At 39.5% G+C, this 15,855-nt stretch overlaps 1 protein-coding gene across 1 annotated transcript; it reads right to left on the bottom strand.

Annotated features, from left to right (window-relative positions):
* Window positions 1–1,390: 1,390 nt before the first annotated feature.
* Window positions 1,391–14,986, bottom strand: LOC122846634. The gene is made up of 27 exons (XM_044143700.1): window positions 13,213–14,986; window positions 12,512–12,723; window positions 12,289–12,374; window positions 10,026–10,153; window positions 9,728–9,853; window positions 9,440–9,630; window positions 9,272–9,363; window positions 7,674–7,804; window positions 7,007–7,131; window positions 6,748–6,874; window positions 6,254–6,466; window positions 5,906–6,076; window positions 5,668–5,814; window positions 5,462–5,511; window positions 5,240–5,372; window positions 5,021–5,103; window positions 4,796–4,922; window positions 4,468–4,658; window positions 4,093–4,183; window positions 3,873–3,993; window positions 3,561–3,742; window positions 2,967–3,122; window positions 2,764–2,885; window positions 2,541–2,674; window positions 2,368–2,462; window positions 1,987–2,182; window positions 1,391–1,494 (listed from the first exon to the last, which is right to left on the bottom strand). The coding sequence occupies exons 1-27, from the start codon at window positions 14,821–14,823 to the stop codon at window positions 1,391–1,393; spliced, it is 5,145 nt and encodes a 1,714-aa protein (XP_043999635.1). The 5' UTR covers window positions 14,824–14,986.
* Between the last annotated feature and the right edge of the window lie 869 nt (window positions 14,987–15,855).

Below are 15,855 nucleotides of genomic sequence, written 5' to 3' on the forward strand. Positions count from 1 at the left end.
TAGGATATTCTGATTAAATAATTTAGTGCATCACCATGTACAAAGGTGGAATTTTCTAATTAAGGAATTTCGTAGCTCTACCAATGTGAAACGGGTAGGATATCCTGATGAAGGGTTTTGGTGCATCGACGTGTTCCCTCCATATTTTATAAATATTTTCAAATGAATGAATCTGGTGTTGCAAACTGTGCGTGTATTTACCAGGTTGGATATCAAAATGTGCTACCAGGTGTAGTTTATGAAGGTGAGCTAGATCAGTAAACTAAGGGTTCACATTTAATTTAAGGTTTGGCTGTTTTGCTTAATTTTAAAGGAATGTGCGAGTCTGTGTGAGTTGATCTTGATGTATATTACAGGGAAATTAAGTGAAAGTTATGTGGATTAGAGCAGTGTTTCCCAATTCCAGTCCTCAGGGCCCCCCTGCCTGCATGTTTTAGATGTGCCTCTATACCAGAACAGCTGATTCAAATGATTGCATGACATCTTCTGCAGCCACCAAGTACTGCAGGAGCCTGTTAATCACCCAAAGATTCAATCCAGGTGTGTGGCAGAAGGGAAACACCTAAAACATGCAGGCAGGGGGGCCCAAGGACTGGAATTGGGAAACACTGGATTAGAGGATATGTTGGATTTGAGGATGAGTTATTGAAAAAAGTTAACATTTATTAGTCTTTATTGCTAAACAAGCAAATCTAGAAGGCTCTTACCTAGTACAGAAGGAAAAGATGGGGAACATAGCAATGTTCCAGTTGTTTCTAATCTGGTGAGGTTTCAATTGTGATTTAAATAAACTCCGGGTGTCCGGGTGTTTTACAGTTTTTTTTAAATTTGTTCCAGATTTGAGGCGCGTAAAACTGACAGACATACTTCTGAAACAGTTTTAAAAAAATATTCCTCTGCGATGTTCTGAAGTTCACAGCTAAGATGGGTGCTTTACATGAAAATTGTCGTATCATCTGATTGTTGAAGTTGATGCAAGATGAAACCATGTCACATGCTTGAGATTTTGCAGGATGTTTGCAATTAGAAAGACACTCTTAGCATTTATATTAATATGCATTTATTTATTTAGATAATGTTTAAAGTACAGGATAAAGTACAGGAGGAAAAGAATTACATCTGAAAGAATAAAAACCAATGCAATTAATTTGTATTGTGATTTAGAACTTAATATGAATGTTCTTTTTAATTTTCCCCTAATTTCCATCAACAAGTTATGTAGAGATTTAAACAATTCTTTGGATATAGATTAGTTTCATGATGCTAATAAAGACATCAAAAAGGTGAGATGAAGTATTTTTTGTACATGTGAGTAAATAGTAGAGCTAATAGTGATAATAACTGTAGGCTGTATGAAAGCACTGCCTGAGTTATTGAAGCAGTGGGGCTCTTAGGCTGGTCGCAGGATTATTTGTAGAGCAGCTGTGAGCAGAGCGGTCAGGAGAACAGAGGCTGGTGATTTTGTGAACTCCAGGACACCACTGGTGGTTGCAGCTGTAAATCAAACAAACACAGTCCATTTACAACATTCCTGATTTAAACTCTACTGCTGAATATTTAGAAATGATTTAATGTAAGTAAAGTATGCTCACATTGGGATGATATTGATGTACTGGCTGGGGTTGTACTTGAACTGTTTGTGGTTCCTAAATCAAAGAATTAAGTTTGTTAGACAGTGGCACCCCCTAGTGGCTGTAAAGAGTAAAACTACAACAGAAGACCTTTGACACCACACCATGAATAAGTTACTGCAGACACTTAAATGAAACAAGACGGTTCATTAGAATTGTTATTTAATCACATAAAATCCATAAGATGTCTAATTTTTCCTTTATCTCACAAAGCTCCAACAGTTCCAAATGAAAACTGTTCAGTACAGAAAACACATGATGGTGAAATATTTTTTCATTTTAGGCAGTAGTTTATCTAAATTTATATTCATCACCCGTATTGGACCATTTTTAAAGAGAAAGGTGAGAGTTTTACCCTGTGGCTCAGTGCTGTTTGTACTGGTTGGTACTGTTGGGTCTGCCCGAGTGGTGATTAGACCCAAACCCAGTGTGTTCAGGTCAGACTGTAGCTGTAGGTTCACCCAGGTCTGAACCACAGTATCATTCTCAAACAGTTTGAGATCTCGTAGGTTTTCACCCATCAGACCTTGGACGTTGGCCACAGTCAGATTCTGTCCCGGAAAAAAACATACACAGGAAGATTTCTTTGAGGATCTTTAATTTTCAGGACCAGACCGTTACTGTAAGTAAATGAACTAGGTTGAGATTTGTTTTGTAGCTTTGGCCACTAAAATGACCACAGAACCTTCTCACGCAGACAGTTTCCTGGTATCGTTTGTTTCACAAGCAAACTTACAGTTATCACGTTGATATCCAGACTCCTGAAAGTCTGGACATCCATGCTGATGTTCTGTCTTGATAACGTTGCAATATCTGCTTGAGGTGCTCCCCCTACCGACCAGAAATAGGAAGGTTACCTTAGTGAAAGGTCCTTAGTTGTACAGTTAGGCAGTTACCAGTCATGCTCACCTAGATAGCCTTTAACCAGGTTAAAAAAGTTAATGGGATTATCACGATGGACGCTGAAGGAGGAGTTGCTGATCTCGAAGAGGACTCTCTTCTGCTCAGTTGAACATGATGCCACATTTAGATGCTTGGCATTTCTGACAACAGATCAAGAGACATTCAGTGTTACCTTATCGACTACAGTGGACATATCCATGTTATATCCATGCTGACACCAACCTGATACTGTCTGCTGTAATGGTCTGTAATGTGCTGGTGTCCAGTGAGGTTGGAGTCAATAATGTTCAGTTCACTGCTGCCCAGTGAATTTCCAGAGGTATTCAGGTACTTGGTGATGATTGCTTTGCTCTAAATGTAACATGAAGAAAAACTCAAGTTACCAAATTCCAGTCAAATGAAAGTTTTGGTAATGTTTACGGTCTGCTGTACCTGTGCCATCTCCCATGCTCCATCTTCAGGTTTCATCAGAGCTGCCAAGGTATCCAGTGCAGTGATGTTCCACTTAGAGATGTCATCAGGTGTTGCTGAGCGAGAGACTGAAGCAAGCATCTGTACTTCCTGATCAGGAACTCCAGATGGGAATGCCTGGAGAGATGGATTGAGACAAATTGTGTTAAACAAACACCAAAATCTGACATTACATGCATTATCATCATCTTTGAAAATGAAGTACATCAAATTCTGCTTTTAAACTTATTTGTGATGAGTGAGAGTTTGCACTTATTTTAGAAAATGTACAAATCAGTTTGAGCTCAGTCCAGTCGTTAGCAACCGCTTTTAGTTAGTAACCGCTTTTAGTTAGTAACCCTCTTTATCAGGTTCCGCCACCTGGTGGATCTGGCATGCACATGCAGGCAAACTCACACATGCACATGAATATGTACATATCTGGCACATTTAAAAGCTTCAGGAGAAACCAACAACTACACTAAACTCTGGGAAAGTTTTTGTACTGTAAGAGAAGGAGGTTGGATTAAAAGCAGCTGTGAAAAACATAAAAAGTAACAGATATTCCCATGTCACCTGGTTGAGTTTATTGAGAATGATTCTTTGATAACCATCATCATCCACTTTCTGGCAGATGGAGTAGAGGTTATCTTTCAGAATGGGAACGTCCAGGCAGAGTTCAAACTGCAGCTGATTGTAGCCAAAGGGGAAGGAAGGGTCGCTGATGGTCACCTGGGTGATGTTCCCCTCACTGCATCCTTTTAAAAGTTTGAGAAAATGAGTTGGAATTGGTTTGGAACTAATTTATTTCACTTAAGTAACTTAGTCTTTAATCATTTAGGGAATCTTGCAGTTTTGGCTTCGGTAGCTGCTTTTAAAAGTGTTTACCTGCTCCTCGTTTTGCTACTGTAGGGGTGAGCTCTGAAAACAGATTCCTGAGCTTCATCTTCTGTGTGTTTTGTTTCCTTAGGTCAGGCATGAAACCCTTAAGGAATCTTTTCTGTGTTGCCTGATAAAGTAGAAATAATGACAGTTAGTTCTTTCATGCAAAGACAAATGAGTTGTTGTTAGGTGAATTTATGTCGCATCTTAATGTTATCAGACTTACAGCTGTGAAATGTGTCCAGATGTTTCTTGTTAAATACAAAGGAAGTGTTCCCAGACTCTCTAGCGTCTGTTGGTCCCAACTGTTTACAGCTCTGAAAAAAGATTTGTGCAAATATGACACATCTAAACAATATTTAAATATACATAAGTCATCATTCAGACAACAAGCAAGGGATTAATTGTAGCTGGTGTGTTGCTGTGAAATCCATCTAAGTCTATCTGATTGTTTTAGCAGATAATCTAACATGCAAGTAAGCCTGGATGTTAGATGCAAATAAAGAGCCCAATTTATCTCGATTTATATGAAAATGCAGGACAACAAAAGCTGAGTGATTTTTTCCTGCAGATTAAATGACTGGATTAATTTCTTTAGTACCCGTATTGTGTTTTCCCAGACAGCAGCAGTGTTTCCATAGCAGCCACTTGGCTGGCAGAGAGGTCTTTGCAGGCTTTGAGTTTTTCCAGGATGAGAGGATCTGAGTTCTCAATGTCGGATCTATCCAGAGTGCAGACCATGTTCCCCAGGACCTCCACATTGTCTCTGCTCAGGTTGATGCCACTGATCCCCTGAAACAATGAAAATACAGCTCACCAGTGAATATGTTTCATTTCTCTGCTGTAGAAGAGTAATTTGAAGTACATGTGCTTTGATGCATGCTGGAGGTAGGCTCTTTGTATATTCATTCTCTGTTTTATTAGCTCACCAAGCAGTCTCGAGCTTCCCTGAACTTCTGTGGGCCCTTGTTCAAGATGCTGGAGGCCACAGAGAAGTCTGTAGCACCCAGGGCAGAAAAGTAGGACCTGCAGTTTGCTTTCTGGACATCTTGAACACTGTAGTGGAGTGGTGGAAAAATAGTTTTTATAAATAACTGCAGAAATAATTAGCTTTCAAAACAACAGGCACAGTTATGATGTGATGAGAGACTTACTCCAAGTAGAGAAGCATGTCTGAAGGGTAATCAGTGAAGTTCTGAGAGAGGTCGTCACGGATCAGGTTGTACATGCAGGTCAGCTGGAGGTCATAATGTGAGAACAAGGATGGAAAACTGGTTCTTATACCTGCAGCTCATGCTTTATTTCAGATCTCACCACTCAAATTGTAAACAGAAACTCAATATAAATCATGATATAGAGGCAGCAGAACTTACTTGAGGTTCCTTCAGATCCACCTTGGCTGTTTCTTTCCTCGGTCGACAGGCACGGATCATCTGCTTGATTTTGGCTTTAGACATTTTCTGAACCGATGAACAGCTGAAGCCTTGCAGCACAGACGGCGAAAGCCTGCAGAGAGAAAACAAAAGAGCACAGAGTTTAATGCATGGAAAGGTGGAAATTCTCATGACAAATAGCTGCGGGTTTTGGTTACTTACTGTTCGATGTCAAAGCCTGATTCACCCAATATCCCAATAAACATGGCTGACTATAAAGAGTAATACAGGAGTCGTTATTTAAGATGTTATTAACATGTGAGAAATATTATTCTGTTAAACATGGCAGGTGATCTCTGGCACGTTTATTAAAATATCTCTCACAGCATCAATGTTTTATCCATTTAAAATCAGAACAAATCACTGACCTGATCTGGAGTCCACATCTTTTTGTTAATCATACTGATGTTGACTGTGCTCTCAGAAAATACCAGCAGTGAAGATGGGATCTCATTTGCTAGGACATCAGGGACATTCTCCAGCAATTTAACTGGATTTGCGTCCACAGAAATGATCTGACGCAATCCAAAGTAGGTCAGTAGATGTCATTTTTATTTGTCTGCTTCATTCAATATTACTGAATTTAAGGGCAAGTTAATTTTGTACCTTTCTGACAAAAGTCTCCTGGACGACCTTTGAGGCTTCCAGTATGTTGGAAACGATGTTGGGACTCTTGGAAGCGCTGAGTATTTCGGAAGCTGAGATCTTTTGAATTGACTCTGAGCGAAGTCCAACAACAAGAGTTCCTAGAGACTCCAGAGAAGCTGCGCTGTTGATCTGTCAGTTACATTGTTATCTATTAAAATCATTAAAATCATGTTCTGGGAACTAGAAACTAATGACCATTTAGATTGGATCATAGATTTTGATAACAAATTCAGGTTAACATTTATGCAGCTAATCAATGAATAGCTGAAGTGTTTCAGGAAAGCTGAAGAAAACAGCAAAACTTACCTGAAATCCTGAGGAGGTGATGGACTGGATGACAGTGGTGGCCTGGTCCTGGCCCCAGTTTTTCACAGAGCCCAGGGTGGACAAAGAGGAAACCAGCACTGAAGGTGGCACTGTAAGGATCTGACCTATGGTCAGTGCTGAAGAGGCGCTGCCAAGTTCTCCAAAAGTTTCCGCTGTGAAATTCTTGATGTTGGATGTCAGAGATGCAGATATCTGTTGAATATAATATTGAAGATGCATTAGTTTAATTTAACCTTGAATCAGTCACTGTCTCCAGCAGAGCAATCTATAATACAATAAATGACAAAGTCATTGTTATGTAGCTATTGTAATGTTTTAAACTCATTATGTCATGTGAGACAAACATTTTTATCTAGTGAAGGACATTAAGATATTTGCTGTGAATCACTGCTGTACAAATTGAATTAAATTGAGCTGGAAAAGCGTCGTTGAAGCAAACAATATTTCTGTGTATGAACTTCTAGATCTGGTACCTCAGGATCTTCTGTTCCATTACAGAATGTCTTCAGTTTTTCCAAGATGACCATTGTCTCAGATTCAGCAAGAGAGGAAAATACTGAGCTTGGGATGTCAGAGGAACATAATAAAGAGCCTGGAAGCCTGAATGAGAGGTGGAGTTTTATTCAACCGAGTGTAAGGATAAGTAGTTATCCTTACAGAACATACAGACATGGAGACATGATCTGATTAACAGTGTCGTACATTTCTTTGCTTAAGGGATTAAAAACTTACTTGAATGGACTGAAGTTCGGATCGAATGTGTATAGCTGGGTGATGTAGTAGCCTGTTACATATTTAGAGATGGCTGTGTTGTTGAAGAGTTCCAGGTTAGAGTAATCCTTCAGGAATATCTCCAGCTTTAAATGTAGAAACAACAAGAAATACATGTAAACAGGAACAAAACAGGACTAAAATGTTCTGTATGATTGACTTTGCACAAATAAACATTTTGAATGGTGAATTCTAATGTACACACAAACACATCCAGTCCCAAACAAACATGCAACATTTCTTTAAGCTTCCTGTATCTGAGCCCTCTTATGCCCCCCTGCGGAGCATGTGGAAACTTGATGGTAGCTCAGTGGCACCTTATCTGTGAAACATCCTGCCTTTCCTGCTTCAAACTCTTAAAAATGTACTTTTAAACTCTGGCTTTTAGTACTAACTGAACACACTATTACAGCTTTAATTGTGCTGAATGTAATATTTTATTTCTACCACTATGTTATTCTATTTTTAACACTTTCATCAAAATGATTTTAAATGTGCTGCAAACATTGACTTTGGTTGTTCTGATTAGAAATGTTGTAAATTCTCTCAAACAATTGGAATCATAACCAATAAACACCAAGGCTTGATTTGGTTTATATTGTATATTTATATCTGTTAGGACAAATACCTGAGAGGTGGAGATAAAACTGGTGAGATCATCCAAAGTGAGAAATGTAACAAAGCTGCCAATGTAGTTGACAAACCAGGAGGTAGAATTCAGCTCTGGATCCCTGGGATCGTAGCATCTGGCTCCAGAGCCTGTGGACAAAGAGAGACATATTACTGCAATGTATGTTTCCGCCTGCCTGAATCATTTGCATATTTTGCTTTAAAACTTTTCATACCCCTTATGAAAAAATGTATATATTTTACTGGGATTTTTGTTATAACCAATGGTTTCCAAATTGGAGTCAAGGTTTCACTGGGTGGTACAAATCCGCCGATGTAGCTCACAAACAAACCTGATAATCAGTTTTTTGGATATGTGGTTTGACATGTACAGAGAAAAACTAGCCCTCTGTGGCAACTTTGCAACTTAAGCCTGCAAAATGGTGGAGGGAGAAGATAACAGATTTCTGACTTTTGCATCTAATAACTCTCAGATGGTTTTGCCCTTCTGCAACAGACTTGTCAGTTAACACGGCCTCTACTAGTACACCAAAGGGAAGCTCTCTCTACAACCTTCACTGAGTGAGCTCATTTCAGGAAAAAAAAAGACTATTTCAGGATCTGCCTTCGCTCTTATTTTATGTTAAGGTATGGAGCTGTTCTCCTATCTTTTGTCCAACAGCCCCTCCCATCTGTGTCATCGTGCTCTTCTCCGTCCATCTCTTACCCCGAATGAGTTGACCTCAAAGACCTCAAAATTGCCCCAAAATTATTGTAAGTCCATGTGGCAACGTCCAAAGAAAGATTGGTGCAGGTACTGTAGGGCTTCAGTTGAAAAGGACAGTGCTCCCTTGATCTAACACCTCAGATTTGTTAAGGATCTGCTGGATTTATATTCAGTTTAAATTATACTTAGGTGTACTCAGTTTTGGCTTACTAAGTAGAAGACTTCTTAAAACCCCTTAATTCTCACCCATGGGAAATGCAATGGAAAAACGAAACATGGGTGTTCCGTTTTATGTTAAGGGGCTGAGGAGTTTTTTTGTGTTAGACTTTATTTATGAGAGTCAGCATATAGGAAGCCAAATACAAACAAATTTCACCCTTATTTAAAAAACAAATGTAAACCATGCGTCAATTTTTCTCAACTTTAGATCTATGCACTCCTTTGTCTTGGTCTGTCCCAAAATATGAGAAAATACCTACATAGAAGTTTGTTGTTATACTATGAAAAATGATTTTCTATATCCCATGTAGGATTGTGAGTTAAAGATAATAGAATAGAAGTATCCTTTACTGTCCAACTAAAATTTAGGAATTTAGAAAAATTCAGGAATAATAAAGATTGTTCTATTTCATCCCTACTGACCGCCAGAGGCGGTGCTTCAAGGACTGAATGATCATTCTTGCGCATGCGCAGGTCGAGTACTAATGACAACAAAGTCACCTGTGACCTGCCGGGGACCCACGTGACTCTATATAGTCACGTGGCACCTGGCATTCAATCCCTCAATCTTCTCGCGAGAAGCAGAGATTCCGAGGGACCAAGCACTCTGGCGGTCATCCGGAATTCATAGATCCGTAGTTACGGTAGTAACTTTCGTTTTTAAATCATACCGGCTCTCAGGAAACTCCTGATGGTTGTGTATACATCTTCTTGTCCAAACTCAGAACTGGTGTATGGGAAGAATTTCCCCATAAAAAACACCCTGTTGTACAGAAAACAAAGTTGGGTTCATGATAGGGTTTTAGGTATGTTTATGATATTATAATACAGAAACCTACAGTTTTTGGAAGGTGAGACATGAGGCATTCTGCACTTCGTTGTAGCTGATGAGATCCTTGGTGAGGAACTTCAAATAGTTCCTCAAACGTACGTTAAACCACAGATCAACCTCAGATCTTCTGTTGCTGCTCAGAGCCAAAGGCCAAACACAGGGAAGGATGATCCTCCTCACATCGTCTGGGACGTCCTCCTGCAGGTGTTGTACAGAAATATTAAACAGTGAGGAGAACACAAGCAGATTCACCCATAGATGTTACTACACATTTAAATTTGAGACGGGGACATACGTTTTCTAGGAAGGAAGGAGTGTTGTTGTAGTTGCTGAAGATGATGCAGATGCCTGAACTGTTACTGATTGCGCCAGGCTGAATGAGGAACTGACGCAGTTCTGAGGTGCTAATGGTATTTAGGAGCTGAAAACAGAAGAAAACACTTTTTAAGTTAATTTAACTAGATTACGTGAATGAGTCCATTTTTGGATTCCTAATATAGAATGTATAAACAAAATTGCTCCAAAAATCTCCTTTCTATCTGTTCCCTTTTATCTGTGTGTATAAATGTTCATATTCAGATATTTAGCTGTACCTCTGATTTGCGTGTTGGTGGAAGAAGAGAGATGAATGATGGGACATCAGGAAAGCCAAAGCTAAGGAAGTTGTTCTTCAGGAAGATGTAAAAGCTTCCACCACTGTAGCACTTTAGTAGGGTTTGATCTGTTTTACAAAGTAAAGCATCTTATTCTGGGTACAAATAAGACATCAGTTTTATTTCTGTTGTGGTTACTTTGTTGCATTTTTTTATTAAGCTGAAATTCTTAAAGCTGTCAAGTTTTCATGACTTTCATCAGCTTCAGCGAGTCACACCCAGTTGTTTCTTCTAAAGCAGCTATCCCAGGTTTGCATCCCAATGTTAGACCATTTGCTCTTTTCCCTCTCAAGCTACTAGAGACTAAAGGACAGTAGCACCACATAGCATCACAATAATAAACAACATGGGTAATCTTATACAACTGGACAGATGTTCCATTTGTTATTTAAGCTTGAAAAAGTGATACTTTTTAATTTACAAAAGTATTACTGCTTGCGATAGACTGGCAACCTGTCCAGGGTGTACCCCACCTCTTGCCCGGAACGTTAGCTGGGGATAGGCACCAGCAACCCTCCCGACTCCATTAGGGACAAAGGGTGAATAGAAAATGGATAGATGGATGGATGGATGGAAGTATTACTGCTGAAACAGCTTTTGGAAGTTTTCATTCAACTACATTGAAAATCATTGGTACCCCTAGCAGATTTAGATTTACACTTCTACTTTAATTTTACAAACATGTTTCTCCCAACTAGAAATAATTTTAAGATTTAGTAGCAACCCAGTCAGAGTCCTGACTGAAATCTGATTGAGTAGCTGGGGGTAGAGCTAAAGATTAGGGAGATGGTTGTGCATCATATCCTGCCTGTTATGCATGAGATATTGCTATGCTGCTGCAAAACACAATTGTCACTTTATAACAATAAACACAAGAATAATTGTTCTTGAGAAAATCTGCATGTTTCCTTTTTGTTATTTAAATTTTTTGGTAGTTTCAATCAGAAACAATTTAGAGTACAAATTTCACAGGAACATCTAAACATTTTGAATACTTTATCCAAAAACCTCCAATTCCTGGAGCTGTGTCTCCGAGAGCATTGATATATTAATTGATCTGTCTTTATTTCACGAGATGGATTTGGGAATTCTGCAGATACTCCACATTGCAAAAACCAAAAATATATTTTTGATCTTTTTTGTAGTACAAATATGTCAGTACACTCAAAATAAAACAAATCTAACTTACAACTCTAAGAGAGTTGTTTTTGTACGTTCTGACAAGATACACATGTGTACCAAGGTTCATAACTCTGGGATAAAGCATGACTTGGGGCTGATCATTTAAAATATTCTAGGAGGCGCTGTAGAGAAATTAGGGCTCGCCCAGCACAGACTGTTGTGGATTCCTGTCGGGGGCAGATAAGGATCCATCTGGGTGAGTTTGATGCAGCTCAGCTTGAAACTGTGGAATTTAGAGCCAAATGTATGGCACCAGCGTTACATGTCACTTTGCCACGCTGCCACCCCCGCCTGCTCCCCTGAAACTGGTCAGGGTTGTAATCCATGTCTTCTGTCTCTGAACACAGTTTTATGTTGATTAGGTCAAAGAGGTCAGATAGAGACCGTTCACAGTAGCCGACTGATCGAAATCCCTAGGAGGAGTCAAATGTGAAGGCTATAAACTTTCAAAATGGCCGACTTCTTGTTTGATTTGCACTATTACATTAATTGAATCCTCTGTGCGTCTTGTGGAACTCTACAAGTGTACCAATTTTCATATCTGTACGATGAAGTAAAGTCATAGCAGAGGGGGTTTGAAAAATCATAATAAACACTATGACTACAATAGGCTTTCGCAGCGCTTCGCTGCTTGGGCCTTATAATCGGCCAGTGGAATAAGACATTTTAATTTATGGAAAAATGTCATGTCTGGCAGATTATTATGTCACTCAATTACATTTTCATCAATATTATGGTGTTATTGACTTAAAAACAGCTCCTATATCTTGCTGAAAAGTTAACTGTAAATTAGTTTTCTTATTTTAAGTGTATTAAGATAGCACTAGAAACTAGACAAAAAATATTGGGTAAGATTTTGTGTTTTTACAGATAATCATAGTTTTCCATTTCAACTAAATGTTCTGGGAAATTTTACTGTTTTTAAGATGTTTAGATTGATGTTAAAAATGTACTAAATCAACCAAGAAATATCAAAGTCAGAATAAGCTTCTTTTCTTTTGTTGTAAGCATTATTTTCTACCTTGGAGGAAGAGGATCATATTTTTGTAGATCTCTGCCTTGGTTTCGTCGCTGAGTGTCATCTGCATAGTTTCAAGCACTGAAATCCTGAAGGGAATTTATCAGTTACTAATCTAAACCAATAATCAATGTTACATTATACAATGTATTGCCTAAAAGATGAAGCCATTTTGTAATATTTTCATATCTACTGAAATTTATAAATTTATTGAATAGATACTTACATCTCTTGGCTGCTGTTGCAGCTCCTGTTTTTCACAATTCTGAATAGGTAAATAACCATAGTTGGAGAGAGATTGACCAGCAAAGGTCTGAGTTGCAGCCTAAGCCATAGCAGGAATTCCTCATCACTAACAGCCGACGAGGAAAAATTTTTATCCAGCACAGCTTCAAGAAATGCCAATGTCATATTCTGTGTGTAGTTGGCAGACTGGGTCTGTGAGAAAATTCAGTTTTAGGAGGAAAAAAAAAGAGGTGTGAACAAATTGGTCTAGTGAACATAAGGATGGTACAGCCAGAGACTATACATTTTTAGAAAAAAGATTAAAAACCTAAACATAAATTTTACAATTCTTGAAATTTATGTACTAAAAGTTTGTTTTTGTTCTTGTAGATGTACATTATGTATAATTTAGTGTTAAAGAATAAACAGTGCAAGATATTAAATGTGCAAGGCTGAGGTGAGAAATCCCAGAGCATGTTGCACATCTCTGCAAAAGAAATCTACACAGGTTGAAAATGTTGAATTTTCCAAAGAAGATTAAGCCAATTTTCTTTAATGTCAGACTGAGATGTAAATGTGCCCTGGAGAAGAGAAAGCTCACAAGTAGATCATTAAAAGTCTGGCATGTTAGAATGTCACGACAGCCAGACACAAAAATAAAAGAGATAAAATTATATTCTCTATTGAGGTTCAAGTTCTTACCACGGTAGTAGCACCAGGAGATGATAAGGCTGACCCAGAACTGTTTCTTGTTCCGAGGGTTGGCATTTCAGAGTCAGTGAGGCTTTTTGTTGGTGTACCAGTTGAAACATCTTCTGTTGCTGTCTCAGAGGTTGTTGTGGCATCTGGTGTTGATGTTGCACTGCTTGTGCCTTCAGTTAGAGGTTCTGGGGTAACAGGACTGGTTGCAATGTTTGATAGTTCTTGACTGGTACTGGTTGCAGTTTGCTTTGTTGTTGTAGTAGTAGTGATTTTAAGAGCGGTCTGAGTCTCACTTCCTGTGGCTGAAGTAGTTGTTGACATCCCACTAGTGGTCGTAACTACTGGCATCATTGTTCCAGAACTAGTTGCGGGAAAAGGCATTCTTGTGCTAGTGGTAGTTTCAGCATCTGGAGATGTTGTCAAAGAGTCAGTTGGACCACCTGGTGATGATGTACTTGCAGTGCTTGCTAAATTTGTTATTACTGTGAGAACATGCTTTTCTGAGTCTACTGTTGTCACATCACTGGTCAAAGGATCTCCTGTTGATGTCCCAGCACTTGTTTCAGGTTTAGGTTTTGATGTCAAGGAACTCGTTTCAGCAGTTGTTTCTGACATTGTGACAGTTCCAGCATCTTGCGTTGAAGTTCCAGTACTGCTTGAAACTGTTGCTTTTGTTGTGAGAGGAGTAGACTTGACACTCACGGTGTCTGTTCCAACTGTAGCCACAGAATTACCTGTTGATGTTCCAGCACTGGTTGCAGTGTTATCAGTCATCCATGAGTTGCTTCCAGTGTTAATTGTTGCTGACACCGATTTGGTTGTGATACCAAATGTTGACATTTCAGAGTCAGTGAGGCTTTTTGTTGGTGTACCAGTTGAAACATCTGCTGTTGCTGTCACAGATGTTGTGGCATCTGGTGTTGATGTTGCACTGCTCGTGCCTTGAGTTAGAGGCTCTGGTGTAACAGGACTGGTTGCAGTGTTTGATAGTTCTGGACTGGTACTGGTTAAAGTTTGCTTTGTTGTTGTGGTAGCAGTGATTTTAAGAGTGGTCTGAGTCTCACTTCCTGTGGCTGCAGTAGTTGTTGACATCCCACTAGTGGTTGTAACTACTGGCATCATTGTTCCAGAACTAGTTGCGGGAAAAGGCATTCTTGTGCTAGTGGTAGTTTCAGCATCTGGAGATGTTGTCAAAGAGTCAGTTGGACCACCTGGTGATGATGTACTTGCAGTGCTTGCTAAATTTGTTATTACTGTGAGAACATGCTTTTCTGAGTCTACTGTTGTCACATCACTGGTCAAAGGATCTCCTGTTGATGTCCCAGCACTTGTTTCAGGTTTAGGTTTTGATGTCAAGGAACTCGTTTCAACAGTTGTTTCTGACATTGTGACAGTTCCAGCATCTTGCGTTGAAGTCCCAGTACTGCTTGAAACTGTTGCTTTTGTTGTGAGAGGAGTAGACTTGACACTCACGGTGTCTGTTCCAACTGTAGCCACAGAATTACCTGTTGATGTTCCAGCACTGGTTGCAGTGTTATCAGTCATCCATGAGTTGCTTCCGGTGTTAATTGTTGTTGACACCGATTTGGTTGTGATACCAAATGTTGACATTTCAGAGTCAGTGAGGCTTTTTGTTGGTGTACCAGTTGAAACATCTTCTGTTGCTGTCTCAGAGGTTGTTGTGGCATCTGTTGTTGATGTTGCACTGCTTGTGCCTTCAGTTAGAGGCTCTAGGGTAACAGGACTGGTTGCAATGTTTGATAGTTCTTGACTGGTACTGGTTGCAGATTGCTTTGTTGTTGTAGTAGCAGTGATTTTAAGAGCGGTCTGAGTCTCACTTCCTGTGGCTGCAGTAGTTGTTGACATCCCACTAGTGGTCGTAACTACTGGCATCATTGTTCCAGAACTAGTTGTAGGAAAAGGCATTCTTGTGCTAGTGGTAGTTTCAGCATCTGGAGATGTTGTCAAAGAGTCAGTTGGACCACCTGGTGATGATGTACTTGCAGTGCTTGCTAAATTTGTTATTACTGTGAGAACATGCTTTTCTGAGTCTACTGTTGTCACATCACTGGTCAAAGGATCTCCTGTTGATGTCCCAGCACTTGTTTCAGGTTTAGGTTTTGATGTCAAGGAACTCATTCCAACAGTTGTTTCTGACATTGTGACAGTTCCAGCATCTTGCGTTGAAGTTCCAGTACTGCTTGAAACTGTTGCTTTTGTTGTGAGAGGAGTAGACTTGACACTCACGGTGTCTGTTCCAACTGTAGCCACAGAATTACCTGTTGATGTTCCAGCACTGGTTGCAGTGTTATCAGTCATCCATGAGTTGCTTCCAGTGTTAATTGTTGCTGACACCGATTTGGTTGTGATACCAAATGTTGACATTTCAGAGTCAGTGAGGCTTTTTGTTGGTGTACCAGTTGAAACATCTTCTGTTGCTGTCTCAGAGGTTGTTGTGGCATCTGGTGTTGATGTTGCACTGCTTGTGCCTTCAGTTAGAGGCTCTAGGGTAACAGGACTGGTTGCAATGTTTGATAGTTCTTGACTGGTACTGGTTGCAGTTTGCTTTGTTGTTGTAGTAGCAGTGATTTTAAGAGCGGTCTGAGTTTCACTTCCTGTGGCTGCAGTAGTTGTTGACATCCC

Source organism: Gambusia affinis, linkage group LG16 (assembly GCF_019740435.1).
Source record: "Gambusia affinis linkage group LG16, SWU_Gaff_1.0, whole genome shotgun sequence".
NCBI classification, from domain to species: Eukaryota; Metazoa; Chordata; class Actinopteri; order Cyprinodontiformes; family Poeciliidae; genus Gambusia; species Gambusia affinis.